General features: G+C 32.8%; 1 protein-coding gene across 2 annotated transcripts in view; it reads left to right on the plus strand.

Annotated features, from left to right (window-relative positions):
• The first annotated feature begins 1360 nt into the window (after nt 1–1360).
• The window catches only part of LOC133200676 (caskin-2-like), a 61751-nt gene continuing 41615 nt past the window's right edge, over nt 1361–21496 (plus strand). Inside the window, exons 1-7 of one of the 2 annotated variants that reach the window (XM_061336440.1) lie at nt 1361–1695; nt 4967–5018; nt 7816–7913; nt 12798–12943; nt 15766–15861; nt 16250–16380; nt 18021–18129. In XM_061336440.1, the coding sequence (XP_061192424.1) occupies nt 1602–1695; nt 4967–5018; nt 7816–7913; nt 12798–12943; nt 15766–15861; nt 16250–16380; nt 18021–18129 (726 nt within the window). In that variant the 5' untranslated portion in view covers nt 1361–1601. Of the gene's footprint in view, nt 1696–4966; nt 5019–7815; nt 7914–12797; nt 12944–15765; nt 15862–16249; nt 16381–18020; nt 18130–21344; nt 21479–21496 lie in introns of those variants that run through there. The other variant, XM_061336441.1, reaches the window with a different exon arrangement.

Consider the following 21496-nt stretch of genomic DNA (forward strand, 5'->3'; position numbering starts at 1 on the left):
CTTTTACTTTGTTTATTTATTATTAAAACTATATATTCACTTTGACCTTGATGTAGGGGGAGGGTTAATATAGACCGAGTCTGCTGCCCATTTCCCATGCATTCACTTTTGTGACATAATATCAAAAATGCATATTTTTTTTTCAAAAATCTTCTCTCTTCCTGTATTTATTAGAGACAAACTAAGTACATATAAATATAATGAGCAAGGTTGCCTCTTCCAAAATTGTGACTGAAATTCGTAGCCGCTGGGTCAGGTTTTCTTGTGCTATAGGGCGGAGCTCTATTACACGCGGTGAAAATACATTTATTCGTTGAAATCTTCTTCTCTTTTTCTGGGTATTTAGCAGGCAATATAAGTGCATAGTTATGAGCAAGAGTGCCTCTTCCAAAATTGTGAAATTCGTGGCCCCTGAGTCAAAGGTTCCAAGTGGTGTTTGGACGGGGCTCTTTTGACTATATAGTGACAATGCATCGATTCTCTGAAAATCTTCTCTGCTCCTTGTAAATAAGGTAGTTTGATATATTGAAACAGGCCCGTAGGAAGCAATTTCACTTTGAGGGGGCACAACCATACATTTTCTAGTTGAGGGGGCACTATCAACATCCAAAATTCCTTGACAAGCCAAAAAAAAAAAAAAAAAAAAAAAAAAAAGGTCAGGCCAAAATAAAAAATACCTTTGTTTCCCCTAACGCGACCGACCCAACTAACTCCCGCCGACAGAAAAGTTTTTTTTTAAAAGATTACACAAATATTTTTTTTAATGTTTATCAACATACAATTTCTTCAAAACCCGTTCTTATCAGAAATTCAGAATGTTTTTTTTTTTTAAAGCTGCTGTCAGAAAAAAAATTATTTACCTACCTACCTACCCAACTTCAGATTCTAGGGTCGGGTTAGGGGAAACAAAGATATTTTTAATGATGGCCTCATCAAACGTTATTATTGAGGGGGCACAAGCACATAGCTCTATGTTTTCTATAGTAATTTATATATCGGAAAAATTATTGGGCCCCCCCCCCGTGCCCCCCCCCCCCGGGTTCCTACGGCCATGTGAAAAGAATTATGAAAAAAAAATACAATACAAAAAGTAATTCTATGTAGTTTTTGGACAGTCAGGTAGATAAAAATAATGAGAGAAAAATAAGTATATATATCAATTTTGTACATTAAAAGTTATTCAGAGACCAAGAGAGGTCAATGGTTGGAATACTGCCAAGCTTACTATGTTTCAATGCTATGTTCTTGTTACAATTAAAACTAACGGACCTGCACAGTTTTGTATTTTGTAACCATTTCGGCATTTTGTGCATTGCGAGAGTTTGCGCATGCGTAATCTTGTAGGGTCATACTCGAGTCAGGTGTGGAAAAACAGTCTATGAGGTGAAAACATTCTTAGAGGCTAGTTCTATATGATACATACGTTGTTGTTTGTTACAACATGTTGAACTCAAGTTTTTCTCTCAGGATAGTTTCGGAATTTTAGGTGAAATTCATACAGACATGTGAAAACACCGGGGCATGGCACGTGTATGTTGGAACGTAGCAATATTTACTTTTTCGGTGAATCACGCTATTGAGAGTTAGTTCCCTTTGTAACAATGGTGAAGGATCAAGATTTAATTCAAGCTGTCAAGGATAGAAATATCCCAGTTTTACAAAAATTACTGACCAAAACAGGAAAATCTAATAAAAGTAAGTATCGTTCTATGGTACATCCGATTGTCTTGCCAGGTGAAATGCACAGGTGTGCATAGGTAGAGTTCAGTCGGTGTATGTACCATAATACCTGTCAGTTTAAGTCTTTCAATCGACAATTTTAATTATTACTCACGTTTTTTCCTTGAATTTTGCATGTTTTATGCCTTGAATATCATGCGTATCTAAAACTGTATCTCATATTGCCTATATTGAATTTGAAACGTATATATAAATACTATCATGAGTATTATTCACTCTAATTAAATACTCCCGTATCATTAATTATTAAAAAGTTGCATTATTATGTAACTCTATATCCTTGATTTGACCCCCATGTACTAAAATATAAGTATTGCATCTTTTAAGCACTTTGGAAATTTAATTAGATAATGGAATAACATTTAAACATTTCTTTTTTTATTTCCTGACAACAGTCAATAAATGTATTAACATATCAAAAGAACCGAGTAGGTTTTTATTTTCCCAAAGACTTAGATGAAGATGCAGTACCAGTAGATATATTTCATATATAATATTAATACTGACATTTTTTTTAAATAACCTGAGACATGCATTATGGAGTATGGACTTAAAATTAAGAGAGACACAGTTACATATCAGTCTAGATTCAATAGATACAAGACAAAATTTTGTGAGATGGTATGACTTGTTTGTTGGCGTAAGTGCTTAAAACAACAACCCAGGGGCAGTACCATGAGATTTGGTGTGTTTACGAGATAGAAATCTTAACACATTTCATAAAGACTTGTGAACATTTCATACACTGGGGTTTTTTTTGTTAAACTTTGTTGATTCTAGGACACTAACACAGATCCCTTTAACTCTGTCAAAGCAATGGTGTGACTTCACATGCAAACTATTATGAAAGTTGGTAAAGTTTACACAGGAGATATTTGTATCACACAATATTTTTTACATACATAATTATGTTGTATAAGAACTGCACCTAATTATGCTCTTGTAGAATTTTGTCTGATAACATAACATGTCAGTTCTAAATTGAGCATCAATTTACATACATTTAGTAACTTTTTTTAACATTGGTTAATAAACTAACTATCAGGATGCTGATACAGCTAATGAGTTGAATGTACCACTTTGTACCCTGGCCAACACATATCAAAGGAGAAAATTAGTATTCACGTAGCAATCAGTTAAATAATGGAATGAAGACGATATGTAAGGGCACACTTCTTGACTTTCTTCTGAGCTTTGTCAAAGGGTTGCTTTGTTTTACTGTATTTGATTTAATTATGAGAATCTTCGCTCTCGTTGCCTTCCCAGTTTCTGGTGAGTTATGGATGATGTTTTTTGTCTATTACCATTATCTCCAACCATTATCCTAAAACCTTTGATATTTCATTTCAAGTCTTCACTTTTATTATGCTATCTCCTAGCTTAAAAGTGGAAAAGAGACAGAAGTCTTAATTGTTAAAACATTCCAAGTTGTTTTCTTTTTTTTTACTCAAGTGTTTCCATAAAGTGGATAACTGTAGGTAAATGTACATTTACTGCAATACACTTCACAAAAAAGCAGACCAGTTGTTGCATAATTGATTTATATCTCTATATACCCACAATGCATGTAACTTGACCATGATGCAAGGCAGTTACAAATGAATATTGCCTTGTGATGGCGGTCCCATGTCACATGGCATGCGGAATAAAGACCTGCTTTGTCATGGTAGTGTGAGGTTACAGGGTTTTTATTGGTAAATAAATGACCATACTGGAAGTAAAAAAACCCACCTCAGATTAGACAGATAATGTTCTAAAAATAAACAGGCCATAAAAAAACCAAAGTTATTTAAAAGTTTTCCTACCAATTTGCACAAAATGCCAATGGCCATGATTGACCCAGGCCAGAATTCACGCCCGATTTCACAGATCAAACTGAACAGGGATAGAATTCGGGCCTTCAAGGATGGGTGGATACCTAAAGAAAAACAGATTGCTGAGATAAATTTACACACCATGTCATTGAAATTTGTTTATTTGTTGCAAAAAAGGTGCCTGTTTAATAGTGTGTGGTATTTGATTAATGAAGACAAGTGTGTTGTGAAGGTGCAGTCAGTAATTAAAGCTGCCAATTAATCTTACATGTGTATAGAGATTTATACTGTATTAAACACAAAGATAAAACATTAAATTTGGCATAAGCACAAAAGTTGCAACAGCTTGCAAAGGGGTATATTTTGGCAATATGTAGATTCAAAGAACTTGTGGTTGATCAACACCTTATAAAAGTGTGAAGGTCTTGTTTATCCTTTAGGAAGTTTAAAAGCTTAGTAAAATTGTGTATATAACTTTTAAAAAAATTTTGAATATTGCTCACTAGTTAGATTTGAAGGTTTTATGATATGATCGGTTTTTTTTTAATTGATTAATTATTAATTTTAATAAAAGGGTTACATGAATTTTAATTTATTACATGTACATAATATTCCTCAAGTAATGATTGAAGATGATTTATTTTCACTCATATAACACTGATTAATGGTAATGATTGAAACAGATTGGGAAATTGCATGCAAGTTTCAATTAGATTTAATTTAAATCAAAAATGATGTGTTCACTAGGACAATATGAACAGTAGATGATGTCATGTTTCATTTTGATTTATCGTGCAGGACTAAGCAGAGAGTATTTGATGTGTCAGGGTTGTTTGCCAGTTATGCTGGGAGGTGTATAATGACCTTATCAGGTCTATCAGAAATCATTAATTACAGCCTTAATTAGTCATGCACAAATAACCTCTAGAGAGCCCAGGATTTAATGGTCAATAGCTGTTAGAATATGTGCAGATTTCATAATGCACTTTATTAATTTACGTGCACAGTAGCATAAAACAGAGGTGTTGTCAAAGTGCTTGTTAATCTTTATTAATTGATTTTAATGTTTAATTGAATTTTCATAGTTTATGATTGCTAAAAGACATCAATGAAAGACAAACTGATGTCTCGGATAATGAATTCAACCTTGAATTTTTAATTGAATCTTGTCATTAATATAGATTAAATTTTTCCGGTCATGTTTAATGATAAATTTAAGATATTGTATCGAAGTTTAAGGAAATAAAAGGAATTTAAGAGTGAAAATAGAACAGTTTTAAAATTAAGATACCTAAAATTAGAAAGATCTTTGTAAGAAATAAAAAGTGTCATTGTTGAGAAAGAGTTGTCTTTAAGGGAAAACCTCAATAAATTCTTAAAATCAATTACATTCCTTGTTTTGTATATTTCAGAGTTAATAGGGAGCAGCAAAAGAATTAACATAAACTACCAGGATGGAGATGGGTGAGTCAGTCTCTGTCTGTCTGTCTGTCTCTCTCTCTAAATTATATAAATATACTAGAATAGAGATTAATATATATAACTGTATGAATACCAGTCTGAGAATAGAGATTGGTATATAAGAATAGATGTATTATACCAGGATAGAGAAGTGTATATGTATGTATACTAGAATAGAGATGGGTATGTCTGTATAACACCAGAAAAGAGATTGGTATGTAATTATGTATACCAGAAATAGAGATGGGTATCTATGTAAGTTTACCAGAATAGAGATGAATATGTACAATGTATATACCTGTAAAGAGATGGCATGTCAAGGCTTGTCCAAGAATTTTATTCACAGATCTTAACTATAAATTTGCTTGTATAGTATTAGTATATATACCAGTCATGACAATACCATCATGGCACCCAAAATTAAGGAGGAGAAAATTCAACAACAAAAATTAACGAACTGGCAATCTGTGGCAGGACAGGCTTGTGTTTAAATAGGTCATAAAGAAAAACTTTCACTGTCAAGTTAGTCACATTTATATCTTGTTGATGAACAGATAAAACTCTTCCAGGGGTGAATTTTTTGAGTTTTTAAATATCCCTCCAGTGTAAATAGTTCTCATTAATCTGGTTATGACAAATTTTATCAAAAGAAGGCATCACAAAGTCATATTTGATAAGGTTTTAGTACATGTAAATGGATTGCTTATTTCATTGTTTGCACCAATGGATTGATAAGTTTTATTTTATTTTCTTATTACTCCCTGATTTTGAAGTTTAACAGACAGACAGCTGATAAAAATGATAGCTATGATTGTCAGGAAGTGAATTTAATGTCTATAAATGTCTGCATCAAAATACTGTATAACGGTTATTTTTTTGCCCTATGTTATTTTTGCCCTTTCAAACCTTTTTGCCTTGTTTTAAATTTGCCCAATGACAATTCTGTTTAAGAAATTATATTGTGTACTTTGAATTTGCCCCATTTTAAATTTGCCCACCTGTGAGTAGGGCCAAAGGGGCAAAAATAAAATGGGGACAAAAATTCCCTGTATACAGTAGATTTACATTTGTAGTAATTTTGTACATTGACGATTTTACTAAAACTCTGTTGAGTGGCATATATGGAAGATAATTGTAAAGTTATTGGACATACATTAATTAAAACTACATGTTTATATGTATTACCAGTAAGTTTTAGTGGTTGTTTTAATTTGCCTCTTTCATAATTTGGCAACTCCTGTGATTGTTAAGTTTTAGGGACTTTTTTTAGATTAAATAATAATTGAACTTCAAAGACAGTCATAGTTAGTTGGTTCTCCAGTTCTAACTGTACATTTCTAAATATTGAAAAAGAAGGGCTCTTAATTCACCAGTTAGAAAGTCCAAATTCAAATATAGCAAAAAACTGAATCTAGACCACAATGTTGAGATATTGAGGTTGAAATGAAGTTCTGAAGATAGGGTCAGACAAGAGTGAAAAGGTCACGAATTAGAGATTAATGGAGGAATCTAATTCTGATCCTGAGAGAGTTTGTCTTAAGAGGCCATAGGAAGTCGGGTCCAAATACAATCTCTAGATTAAAAATCAATTTGGAGGGAAAATCTCATGAATAGCTGAACATGTCTTGACCACTGCATGGTGTTATATTGAAGAGTTACACAGTACACCAGCATTTACTTTGGATGAAGTTAAGTTGATAGAAAAGGCTGAAAAGGTACAAAAATGCTACAATTTGTAACCAACACTTAGGAAAAATTATACTTGTAGTTATATTTCCTATCATTGTTCTTTTTGAAAATGTAGTAGAAGTATTTGATTCAATTTTAAAATGTAGCCACAGAAGAAACATTGCAAGAAGCAGTCTCTCATAACAGCATATTTAAGATTTCATTAAGCCCCACCATGAAATGGCCAGGGCATATAATGTTGCCCCTTTCTGTCCGTCACTCCGTCATCCATCATAGTTTTCCAGACTTAATTTTGGTATGCTGTAGACAGTGAGCTGATTTTTAGTATATTCCTTGATATTGATGACTTACAGATCAAGTTCAAGTTACGTGATGATTGAATTATTTTACAAAAGTTATGGCCCAGGTTTTGAAAATTTCTTATAATCAACATGATCAATGTTTTCCGAACTTTTTTTTGCTATACTTGTAGAAAATGAGTTGATTTTTGGTATGATGTCTCTTGATATTGATGACTTACAGATCAAGTTTGCGTTTTGTGACCCATTTTGATGAAAGTTATGGCCCTTAGCCTTTAAAAATTTCTGTTTTCCAGACTTTATTGGCTATGCTTATAGATAATGATATTTAGTATGTCTCTTGATATTAATGACTTACTAATCAAGTTTGAGTTTCATGTTGATTGACCCACTTTTATGAAAGTTATGACCCTTTGAATTTGAAAATTTCTAATCATTCACTGTTGTTGGCTTTTTTAATTGCTTTGGTTGTAGGTGATCACCATTTTATGCAGCATAAGTATATTGTATGGATGATTGATTCCAGAAAATAAATGTAGCAATATGATATTCTATTTTTGTAACACTTGACTACCCACTATTATTTTCACACTCTTGGACTTTCAAATATTTGAAACTTGCATGTCAGCGGGGGCATTCTTGTCACACTGACACATCTAATTTTAAATTTTTAAAGCTTTTCTGCATTTTGTAAAATCATTGTACATACATATACACATTGATGTTTATTATTGAATTTTTTTTTTTTGCCATGCTAACATCAATAATAGTTTGATGCGTTTGACAATCTGTGCTGATCCTTGTTTTTGTAGAATGTCAGCTCTGCACCAGGCCTCCTTAATGGGGAATGTTGAGATGATGCAAATGTTGCTGGAGTGTCACGCCGACGTCAGTATCCATGACAATAAAGGTAAGACTGATAAACGATGGATTGGTGACGATAGACTTACGTCTACACCTATTTGTCATATTTACCATAATTGATGTCCAACCAATAGCAATAATGCCATTGACAGTCAATATTTGTTGACTATTGAGACATAATACAATACAAATTGATATTTTACAAGTGAACTAAAAAGATTTGAACATGTAACCAAACATATGACTGAAGTGAGGGAATAGCATTACAAGCTATAGTGTATATTAAAACATTTAAGAAGTCCAAAAATTAGCAAACGAGACCAAGAACGCTATTCAGACATCATTTTAGTGCCTCCTGTACAGTTAAATTTTTATTTTATACCCTCGTAGAAGATGAAGTGTGGTGGGTCGGGAACTAGAAATGGAGTCTGAGTTACTTTAACATGATTGTCTAATGTCCCTTACAATCCACGAAGATACATTGTTTATATTTAGTAAAAGAAGATTTCAAGACCTGTAAATTGTCTACCAAGTATTTTAATGTAATGTAACTTTTGTGATTCATCAGATGAGCTTTTAATATTTACAAGCAGACTTGTGAGAACATTAATCCTCATCTGAATAAATGAGAACATCATTCTGGCTCGGAGATTAGTCGAGGGGATCTTCAAAATGAATAATGGCTTAAAAACAGATGCTGCTGGTTTTTGGGTAACAATTAAGGCTGTAACAAAGATTTGTCAGTAAATCCTGTAAAGATAAGATGCACAGTTGACTGCCATTATAAAGGGTGAAGCTGAAAACTTGATGGCAAGAAGAACACTTGTCAGTGCCACACATGCAGTTATGTGCAAAGTAAAAACAAAATCACTCAAGAAGCATATAATGTCTGGTAATTATCGAAACTTAAGGAGAATCGCAGAACTGAAGTTAAAAGAAATGGTAAAACACCCAGCAAAAAATGAAGGAACCCAGAACAAATAGGAAAATAAGAACGGTACCTGCTGCCAAAAAAAAAATATGGGCTGATTTTTATATGAGGGGGAAAAGTTATGCACATATAAATGCATGGTTTGTGGTTGTTTTTTGTTATGTTTATGACTGTAAGAATACGTTGAAAGGAATTCAGAAGTACATAGCAAATAATTACTAGAACTGAAAGGGGGTTGTTTGGTTCAATGAAGATTGTGTGAAGGATCTGAGTTTCATGTTTTAAAGTTTCTATGTCCTTGGTAATCCTCATGAATAGAAATGAAGTCTTTTTTTTTCCCTTCAAGGTTAGATAGATAAATAATCTCCATGGTGGGACACAGGGGATTGAACATTACATAATAGGTTTTCAAGTGGAGAAAAAAAATTAAGTGCTTGTTGGTATTTTTAAAGTAAACACATTTTAAATAGTTGTAGACCATAAAGTTTAGACTTTCATTTCATTATGTCTACAGTGGAGATCACCTACAGAGCATTGAGGATCACTTTCTCATGACGTTGCTTTAAACTTGGTATAAGAGTACAGTAAATCTTGGTTAAAAAGAACTTGCTGATAAGGAAATCTTGGTTATAACGATTTTTTAGGAACACCTTAGAAGACTTTTCACTATATTTTTTATATTGATGTAAAGAATCTCAGTTAAAAGGAAGCGAAATATGAGGTTCCAGTGACTTACTTGTAACCCAGTTTAACTATATTTTTAAGAATGATGGAGACAATCTTAAATTCAATACCTACACAATTTTTCTCCTATAACTCATGACTTCTTTATTGAAAGACAAGAAGGTTTATCTTGTTGGAGACAGAAAAATGCGGACATTAAAAAAAAATTACAAAAATATGAAGTTGGGTGGAGTTTTCACTCCTTGCACTTTCACATCAAGGTGCAAACCTAAACATTACACCTATTTTAGACTATGATACTGCAGTGTCTTGCTGAGAGAAGAACAGAGCCTTGCTGCAAAGTGCGTTAGACTCTTTGTTATTTAACCTTCATGTTTTGCTCGAGTTGAGATTTTTTTAAGAGGGTTAATAGAGTTTCTTCGGAATCACAGGAATGCCGACTCTTTGTTTGGAACACTGATTGAATGCTATTGATTCATGTGTCCACATTTTTTTGTCGGTGTTTGAGAAGAGATAAAGATGTCCAGGGTCAGTGCCTATGTTGTAATGTTAAACAGACTAAATATTTTGTGATGTTATCTCCTCAAAAAAGCTCTACCCTGATTTGGCAACACTGCCATTGTGTCAATACACATGTACCTGTTTTTTACCCCTGTTTTAAAGGGGAAAAAATGAGAAAATTCATTGATGCATCTTAAATTGTCTTCACACAGTTATTGCAATTTTGAACAAAAACTCAGAATCGATGAATAATGATGCAATATATCATGCTTTTTTATTCCCACTTGAAGAAAAGCTGTGGCAAAATCATTATTAAGGAATTTATTTATTTTTTTAACAATTGATTGAAATCAGAAATGCACTATTGTGAATGAGTTTAGTTTTGTCATCATGGTCATAGGAGAGAGATTAAAACATCAAGCCAACTGTCATATAGCTTTGTCAGTGTCTTAGGGCACACCTTCCACAAAACCAGACTAATCCCTGCTATTGAAATTCAACTGGATATTCTTACAAATGAAAAAGGAAATGTGAAATTTGATCAGACATGACAAGATTCATGATCTATGGAGCATTTTTATTGAGTACACTCCTGTGTCAAAGCCAAAACAAAGGGGGAAAAAATGGTGCAACTTCACTCATTACTCAAAGATTGTTAATCTGACCTCATAATTGTTAAACAAGATATTAAAAAAAATTACATGAAGTATATCTCTTTTTTGCATCAATAAAAAACAAAATTCTTTTAAAATTTATGCAGTATATGGGTTAATTTGAACCAGGTGTATGTAGTTGTGGGGTCAAAATTTGTGAAAGGAACAGACTAAGGGCATATTTGCAATGTATATAAATTTTTAAAAAATCATTCCTCTCTTCACAGGAATCAATGTAGTGGGTCATTAATTACCAGGAGAATTTGTATTTTTTTGACAAATGTAAGGGCCATAAAATAACCTTCAGAAGAGATATTGTCTGTACGCAGATCAATGGGTCAAGGGAATGAAGGTTTAACATTGACGGAAACATCATGTGGATGTGCATTAAACCAGTCTGATTATCTATGTACCTAAATGGTCAGAAAACGATGATTCACATTTGATAATAGTAGAAAATTAAACAGAACTGAGGACATGCACGTAAAAAAGAGATATCTATTTAGAAATTTAATGACAGTTGTTAATTATGTTACTGGAATGACAGCATGTTTTTATATTTACACTGATGACAATGGAACACCTCATCACCATATAAAAACGGAAAGTTTAAATGATTCATGCTGGATATGTAATTGTGCCGAAATTCCCATGTTTATGTGCTTGTAAAAAGCTTTTAGCATGTAGGTTTCTTTTCCCTGCCGACCAAGCACCTCGACAAAAGACGTTAAAACTAACATAAATATGTCTCGGCCTATAAATATACATATGGTCTCTTTTCTCAGGGAGATATAAACATCACAACTTCACCTACTATATGAAAAGGAAAAGTTACAAAATTAAGTTGTGATTGTTAATGGGTTGAGAGAAGTTTGCTGTTAATTATCTCCTGCATTGTGTGGACTTCAATATGTGTATTTATGTATGTACTTAATTACATGTATTAACACCTTAAAGTCTGCCTGCTATGGTTATACCAGAGGCAGCTGATAAAATGAATTGAAAATACGAACTAAAAAAAAATGTTTTCAAACATGTTTTTGATCTTGTTTTACAAATATGAAAGATGGAAGTTTTTCCTGAGGTGTGTAAGAATTAATGATTGTATGTAGATAAAATAAAAGCCTTGTAAACCATGATTCATGTACTTTATATTTACCCAATGGCAAGCACAATGGAGCTAAGCCATAGGTATTCATAAGGGCCAGTTTTAATGAAGTCAAACTTAGGGTATTCCTGAGGGCCTAGTCGTAACTGAATGATTCATTTTATCATGAGAAAGTGTGTAATAGTGTGTATAATACTTTCTACAACTTTAATTCTGTAACTATTGTCCGAGCCCCCTCTGATCCCGCACTTAGCATTCCTCTCCGGTCTTAAGTTATGAATATGACATGATTCCATTGAAAATTAGCTTGAATTGGGTGGGTTTTATATTTGTAATCCTGTATAATAGATATGAAGGTCATTGTAGATATACAGTATTGATTGTAATCTGTAGCCATGTAAAACAAAGATTGAATGTTTGAATGGCAGTCTTGTAAGGGTGTATTGAAAGATTATGTGCCAGGATTAAAGTGGAATAAGCCTTGAAATACCTGGCCCTGTCCTTACATGACCATAGTCTACTGCCAGTATCAATAAATCAGAGACAGGTCACATAAAATAGTATACAATTTAATTTTTATTTGAAAGCCGTGCTGTCTGAGTCTGAATATCACAAACAGAGACCAGTAGTACTGATTCTTTGCTGTAATTTTCTTCTTCATCTGAAGAACCTTTGAACTAAGAAAGACAAGATTTGGGACACAGTGTGTGTCGTTTTAAATAAGAGCATCATTAAATAGTGTAAATTCAAATTTGTTCAAATCTTATCCCCTGGGCTGGGGTGGGGCAGCAATAGGGGGTCAGATTATGTATAAACTTCTGAAGAAAAGATGACCACAATTTGTAAACTTGACATCAAGCCCTATTATACTGTGAAGTAAAATTGGTGAAATCATGGAATTTGATAATTGATGACTGTAATAGAGATTTCATAATATACATATTTATTTATCAGGGAGAGAAAGGTGACCTATGAAATAATTATTATCCATGGATCTTTTGTTTTTAATTACTGTTATCATTTTGATCTTTTATGAGTACACATATTTTATAGGTATGTTAGCACTCCACTATGCGGCATGGCAGGGAATGTCCGATCCTGTCCACACCCTCCTCCAGTGGAAATCCCCAGTAAACGAGGTCTCCCAGGATGGAAACACCCCCCTACACCTGGCCTGTCAGCATGGACATTTTGATGTGGTAAGTTAAGCGTTGATGCAGTGGTATCTCTAGAGATACTGATTATTCTTAAATGTGAGAGTGTGTATAGTACCTAAAAAACATAGAAGCAGAAACATATATTAGGGATAAAATTTTGTTCAATAAAATAAAACTCATTTTTGACAAAATTTTACCAAAAATTCTAATCAACACCATTTTTTTTTTAAATAAAATCACCACAAAATCAGGTCAAGAAAATCACACACATGAAAAAGGAAACAGATTTTAGCTTAACAAAAATGTTTTTAGAGTTGTGTAGGTATTCCTCTTTTAAAAACCATCCCTCTTCAAATGAAATTATTTGAGCGTAACATAAAAATTGGACTAGAAATATATGTTGAATTATTTCTAGTTATTTAGTCTAGGGAAAAAATAAGTTTAGAACATACAACTCTTTCTATAGGTTATGGTATGCAATGATGCTCAAGTATAATGTTCAGAACAATTTTGGTCATTCTTGGCCATTATAAATGTATGGGATTAAAACGGTTTAAGAAGTTTGTAGAACAACAAATATTTGCTCTGAGGGATTTTCCTTTTTGTGGTGAGAAAAAAGGGAGTGGGTGTAATTATTAAATGGCTATTTCTGGTGTATAAATTGAATCCGTATAGAAATGTAAAGTACATTTTGATTTCAATCTTTCACAAATCCACTTGAATTTCAATTGATAAATAATACCAAATGATAAGAGAATGATTGATATGGAATATTCTGCAGGTTTTGTTCTGTTTGGTATTAGATAGTACTTCAAAATGAGCAGTCACCAGTTATGGTTAACCTCTGTCACACAAGTCATATTTACAAGTCATAGCAGAAATGAAAATGTATTTGCTTTGAAGCTTAACAATTCTCTGTGTCTATGCAAGGTATAGCTAACAAAAACTTCATATGGCGATACACCCTTCAAACTTTCTATGTAAAAGATTTCAAAGAGATTACGGAAAGGATGATACAAACGTCTCTAGTCTTCGATACGCTCAGTCCCGCAGAAAGAGAAAATTCTTCGTCCTGGTTTCCGCCTGTGACCTTTTGCCATTCTTTCAAAGTAGATTTCAATCAATCTTTTGTTATATTGATACCCGATAAGTTTGAGATCTTTGTACAACTGTTCAGCCCATTTTAAGTACATAAGACATGTAAATATTAACTTTCAGAGGGAAAGAAGTATGGGCACTATTAGATATTTATAGGAATGGTAGTTTCAGTCTGCATTTGCCAAATATGATGTGTCATACTAATTTTTTTAGCCTTGGTTTTATATAATATCTGAAAGTCTTTTTGAAAACAGCATTTTGAAAAAGATATTTAATGGGTCATGTCTTTTTAAAAAAAAATTGTATGGTATTACATAATTATTTAATAGTAAATTTATATTATAAGTCATCAGACAAGCTCTTTTAAATATGATGTACAACGTACAATTCACAAAGCATTTTTTTTTTTAAATCTTCGTTTTAGGTAAGGTTTTTGTACCATAAGCTGGAATTGTTTTCTAACAAACTCCCCATTCTCTATGTTGAACCTAAATCATTTTAATGACAGGATATCAAATGTTGTATTAAATACTGATAGTAAACCAAATAATGCAATCGATCAAATTTTTTGCCACCAGGGGTTGAAATCCTAAGATAGTAAATCATTTGATCAAGGCTGAATCGGTTCTACGATTCAGTGATTCGCTGGGGTACCAGTCCGCGTAGAGAACTTGTGGTGTAAAGAGGAGAAACTGTTTATGTCATGACACATATTCTACTGTTTCAAGTACACCAAAAGATGCAAAAACCATGGACATCTGTCCCCTCTCACATTGTCAGTTCCTCCTTCTGGGATGGGTACATAAAGACTACCCACAGACTCTGCTTTTGTACACGGCTTTGTGTCAACTTGTAAAAGAGATAATTGGTCAATGTCAATTTTGTTCTTTTGTGATCAATAATAAAAGGTAACAAAACAACTGAGATAGTAGTAACAGAATTCAGTTATTACATTGACTTTACAACACAGGAGATAACAAGAATTGTAATAATCCCTGAGTAACGATTATAGATCTGTACAATTCTTCATTAATGAAACAAATGTAACATCTTTTTTATGTATGTCTATTATAGCATATTTCTTTGAAAACATTGACACAAAAAAACAAGAAATTTTACTTCTGTATTTTACACAGTAGCCTATTCAGGTGTGTTTTTAAACTGTTTATACCTGACACTCCGAGACAAGTCTGTGCTAAATCAGCAGAAAAAAATGTGTTGGTGTTATTGTTTTGTTATAGAATAAAAATTATTATTCTAGCGATTTAGGTGAGTTAGGGACTGTTGACCTAATTTTGTACCTGAGCGAGCACAGGTATTTCAGAGACAATAACCAGAGGTGTGTAATCGGAGTTCACTTATCTCTGCTAAAGATGGTCCTTTGTTGCAGTGATTATAGATGAAGTGAAAGAGGGGACAAATACCCAGTTGTGTATTAAGTGTCATTCAGAGCTCATTCATAGATCACGTCCACATGTTACAAATACATTGACTAAGCTCACAGTCCTGTATCGTATTCATACCGAAGAATTTCTTTTTTGAGATAATGGTTCAGAAACTGAAGCTTCGTAAAGATGCATGCGCAGTATTCTAAATCAAGCTCTGATTATTAATTTAAAATAGACAATATGATTTTTTTAAAGTATTTATTTTGAAATGTGTTTTAATCATTTGTAGAATTTCAATTTATTATAACATTAAACAGAAATTCTGAGAGATGCAAAATAATGTAAAGAGAGATAACTCTTGTTTTCTTGTTTATACAGGTGAATCTTTTGGTACTTCACAACTCCTCTCCCACCATGCAAAATAAGGACAAGAAAACTCCACTAGACCTTGCCTGTGAATTCGGAAGATACAGGGTAGGGAATTACTTGTCACTTTTTACTGTCATAAAAATTCATTTATCTTTGATTTTATTTAAGTTTCACATTTTGTGAAGTTATCACCCTTTGACCACTGATTATCTGCAGCATATTGGTAGACTAGTCATTTCATCTACTTTGTATCGGTGATTTCCCAGTAATAAAGTTCAGGTCTTCAGAATATTTCAAACAATTTGTAAAGCATGCAATCAAATTATTTTTTGTCAAAAATCCTCATGATATGACACAGTATTTGTTAGATATCATAATTATGTTCTTTTAAGAAATCAAAAACTGCAGATCGATTTCTTTTGATTGGAGAAATTCTTGACATTAGAAATAAGACATATTTAGAGTTGGTATAATTTGACCTCCCATGTTGTAGGTTGTAGACTTGTTGCTCCGGAGTAATCTGTGTGCCTCACTATTGATGGATAGCCCTGAAGATCTTGTAGATGAAAACGGGACCACTCCCCTACATCTGGCCGCTAAAAATGGACACATTGAAATTATACGGTAAATATACATATACATTTACTATACTAGTAAAATGGACACAATAATACATTGTATATATAAATTCAAAATGTTTAAAATGATAATACTTGCACATGTACATCTGTACATCAGTCAGATATGATAGGGTACAATGAGATTGTTTGCTAAATGCATAAATGAACAACTTGTTTAACTGACACTGTCACTGACAGAAAATTTAAAGCAATTCATATTGTTATACCTTTAAAAATTGGTTCCTATTTAAATCTATACTAAAAAGAAGTCTAAAATTTCCAATGTTTTACTGAGCGGTCATAAAAAATTCGATGTTTGACCGCAGTGTGAAATATTGGACCTGTTGATGAGATATTGGACCGCTTACATCACACTGGGGGCGGGATTAGCTAAATGTTATTTGCATTTGTTGGTGTTCGACAGTGACAAAACTGATCGAGTTTTAGTGCAGGTAAAGGAAATTTACATCATGGAAGCCAGCACAAGATACATGTATGTCAAAAAAATAAAAGGTAAACAAAACATTTATTGACTGTATTCTCTGGCAAAATGCGTTTTGTAGACCCCTCGAACCAAACTGTTTGTTTTCGGCCTAACAGCCTCAGGCAAACAGTTTGGTTCTTGGGTCCAACAAAACGCATGTTGCCCTCAAACCCAGTCAATAAATGTATAATATTTACCAAAGAGGTGAAAAAAATGAAGCGTATGCTGAAACAGTCATTATAAAATATAAAGTTCAAAACCAGAAATAAGAGATGTGTGTTATCTTAGCTAAAGTAAAAATACTGGAAAAACATAAATTAATTGTACAAAAAAGTATTGATGTTACATAAATATTTTACCAAGCAATTTATTTTTTCTCCTATAGAAATAAAAATGTAAGCTGTGTGCTCTCACTAATAAGTTTTTATTAAACAATAACAGCAGCTTACATGACTGGAGATTACACAGGGTTGGAAGGGATGACAGAGGGTTTCAAGTTTTACAGCCAACATGACTGTTTTATTGTGAAATTTCTGGAAATTTGTAGGGTTTTTTTGTAGACAGCTTCATGTAGGTCTGTACAGTTGAAATAATGAAGGTAAAAACTCCAATATTAGACTTGAGATAAAGTGAAATCTGCTTTACAATAGTTTCAAGTAGATGTCAAAATAAAAATGATATTTTTGTCAGACCAGAGACTACATTGTTGTCTGAGGCTGTAAGTTGATGGCAATAGGTTAGGTCAAGTGTTTGACTTGTGGTCCCTGTTATCATCTCTTGTCTACTATTATTAGGTTACTCTTTGTACTATATATATATTTTTAAAATTTTACATTGTGCTACCCCAGTATATTGTAAATTTTAATTTAACTCTTAAATGCCTTAAAAATCATATCAGTGAAATTATCAATCTTGCTCTAATAGAAAATCACAAATTCTAAATAAATTTTATACAGTCAAATCTTGTTATCTCAAACTTGATGGGACCAAGAAAGAAACTTACAGATATCGGAGGATTTGAGATATCGGGGTAAAATACTTAAAGAATAAGTGGTTGGGACTTTCAAATCATTTCGACATATCCCTAGTATTCTAGATAGCAATGTTTGAGATACTGAAGTTCAACTGTATTTGTATTTCTATATGACATTATATTGTAGACTTCTGCTACAAGCAGGTGTTAACATCAATAGAAGTACACTGAAGGGAACATCACTCCATGAAGCTGCTCTCTGCGGAAAAATAGAAGTTGTACGACTTTTATTAGATGTAAGTAAATCTAGATGATAGCATTTAGGGAACAATGTATAATCTAGTGTCAGCAAAAAGTGTCAAGGTCAGAGAAGAAGTCTAGTCTGTGCTGAAACCCATTATCTTATGTTACATACAAATATAAGGAGAGCATCAAATTAGATAAAAAGAATTTCTTCCTTTATTTTGACTTTTAACTGAAGTGTGCACAGTCTGAAATTTGCACAAAAAATGACTTGCCAACAAATATAATTAAATATTTTGTAAAATCTTTATTTCCTTGGAGATATATCTTTTGATTATTGCATTCACACCTTTATATAATGATTTGAATTTTAAAAAGATGTTAATATCAAAAATCATGGTTTTGTAATTTTTCATAATGGCCATGAAAAAGATAGGAAGAGAGGGTCTTCATTTCCCTGGTGAACTTTTTGTATAAATGTTTGAGAACATCAGTAAAGTGATGGTTTACACAGCTGGAGGCAGACAATTTGTCTTTATAAAAAAACAGATAACATGTTCAATACATAAACACGCCCTCCCACAAAAACACAAGATCTCCAAAGTTTGAAGGACATTCTCAAGGTCACAATACATCTTTTTTACCTCCTTTTGAGTCATCAGTATTTGAATTTGTGCAATAGAAATGTTGTGGTTGACCATTGGTGTTGATTTGTTGTTGGCATACATAATCAAAGTGTCAGTAAAAATGTATAATATGTAGGTGCATTTGTATTTCTATTTTGAATGAATGCTTGATCTAACAGATATATCTACTGTTCTGAATATCAGAGTTTTCAATGCCTTTTTGCTAGCTATCAGTACCTTTTGCTCTAATCTTGTAGTGTAATTATCTATGCAATATTTCTCTCAAGCTCTCAGTGAATTATCTCTCAGTATTCTTAATTGTTATTTTAATATATGTCTCTAGGTTTGTCTGTAATTGTTGATGTAATATCTGTCTGCATTGTTAATGTGGTGTCTGTCTCTAATTGTGATTATGATATCTGTTTCTAGTTGTCAATGTTGTCTCTAGTCACCAGTGTAATATGTGGTTTAGTTGTCATTGTAATATCTGTGTCTTGTTGTTGATATATTATCATTCTCTATTTGTCAATGTTATGTGTTTCTCTAGTGGTAATATTTGTCTCTAGTTGTCAGTGTAATACCTGTCTATAGTTTCCAATGTGATATCTGCATAGAGTTGTCGGTGTATTACCTGTCTCTAGTTGTTGATGTAATATCTTTCTCTATTTGTCTATTTTATATCTGTTTCTAGTTGTCAATGTGTCACCTGTCTATAGTTGTCAGTGTAATATCTGTGTCTTGTTGTTGATATATTATCATTCTCTATTTGTCAATGTTATGAGTTTCTCTAGTTGTAATATTTGTGTCTAGTTGTCAATGTTATATTTGCCTGTAGTTGTCAATGTGATATTTGTCTCTAGTTGTCAGTGTGATATCTGTCTTTAGTTGTCAGTGTGATATCTGTCTTAAGTTGTCAGTATGATATCTGTCTTTAGTTGTTAATATAATATGTGTCAATGTGATGTCTGTCTCTAGTTGTCAGTGTAACATCTGTCTCCAGTCATCAATTTGATATCTGTCTCTAGTTGTCAGTGTGATATCTGTCTGTAGTTGTCAGTGTAATATCTGTCTCTAGTTGTCAGTGTAATATCTGTCAGTGTAATATCTGTCTCTAGTTGTCAGTGTAATATCTGTCACTAGTTGTCAATGTAATATCTGTCTCCAGTTATCAATGTGATATTTGTCACTAGTTGTCAATGTAATATATGTTTCTAGTTGTCAGTGCAATATCTGTAAGATTACCTTTAGTTGTCTGTTAAATCTATTTTTAGTTATCTGTGTTACATGCATTTCTGTCTATACTTATCAATTTTATTTTTTAGATTTTTTTCTCTTTAGTTGTTAGTTAAATATATTTTAGTTGTCCCTGTAATTTCTGTCTATTGTTGTCAGTGTAATTTAGTTGTCAACATATCTCTGTCTCTCTGTTCCTTCTGTAAAATATTCTCTAGTTCTCTAGTCCTTGTATGTTACCCCTTACGTTTATGTTTATTGGTACAAAACATGTTCTGCTAATCTGTGTACTGTTTGATTAACATGTAAGTATGTACCAGTAGAATTATTTTCCTGCCTATAACATCTTTCTATATCAAGATTGATATCAGTTCTCATCTACCAATCTTGTCCACCTCTTGTAGAATGTACAGCTAGATACTTTAGATGTGAAATAAGGCATAAATTTGGAAACCTCTTTGCTTCTATTGGCTCTACTAGGTATACTTTATCTCCTGTACAAAACTCTGTACAGCCTCAATATCTGTAAGATTGGTGAAATATCTCAGAACTTCTTTATGTATTTCCTGATGTAGAAGATAAGCAGGCGCTCTGTTTTATGGGGGGATTATTATTGATTATTATGATATGTATTGATTTTTGGCCAATCATAAAGCAGGTTATGTGGGCATGGACCCAGGAGATGGGTTGATTGTTAGCTGTACCTTAAGATAGGTGATAAATCTAGCTTCAATAACAGCTTCTCCATCCTTTATATTCTTTATATTTATGATACCATCACACTGAGAAAAAGTTTAAAAGCAAATTTTGTTTTGGGGGAAAATTGAAATTGGATTATCTTTATACAGGTATATTTCAAACTTAATGAATGCTTTGATCATTTTTTTTTTCTGGGGTTAAATTTTTACCGTGGATTCAATACTTATTATTGTAAGAGACACATGTCATTAAAAAGGGTTTATATTTGGCATTATTAGCTCAGACATCTTTTTTGTCTGAATGTTCAAAAGGCATAAAATATAAGCATCTTTAAGGATCAATAAAGAAAACTAATCAATGGAATTCAACAAGGAAAAGAAAATTGGTGATAATTTTATTGCTGCAGTTCTATAGATTTGTAAATCTGCAGGAGCAGGTAATTGTGTTATAAAGTAGGACCCACTTCTAGACCTTGGAACTTATTTTTGGATGTACAGGTAGGGGTCTTCCAATCATTTGTGACAGTGATGAGGGGATGTCAGAGGAATCCCTTTGGTACTATGACAAGGTATAAGTATCGGAGGCACATGGCCAAAATCTCTGCCATTTTTCTCTTAGTACCTCCTGATGATCTGATGATAATGTGCCCAGTTTCCCGAGCATTGATATGCTCACTGTGTGGTAGATGGGGCTACCTTTTTTTATTGACCAGTGAATAGCCATTTGTATTCTTGGATGCATTACAATGAATTATCCCAAATCACCTCGCCCCAGAATTAAACGGTGTAAAAGTGAAGGGAATGTGCAGGGCCTGACCATTGGGAATATCCATGCCTTGCAGAATGTAAGTTTGAAATTTTGG

The sequence above is a fragment of the Saccostrea echinata genome, unplaced genomic scaffold (assembly GCF_033153115.1).
Source record: "Saccostrea echinata isolate AGI-Se365-2 ecotype Australia unplaced genomic scaffold, CSIRO_AGI_Sech_v1 ptg000041l, whole genome shotgun sequence".
NCBI classification, from domain to species: domain Eukaryota; kingdom Metazoa; phylum Mollusca; class Bivalvia; order Ostreida; family Ostreidae; genus Saccostrea; species Saccostrea echinata.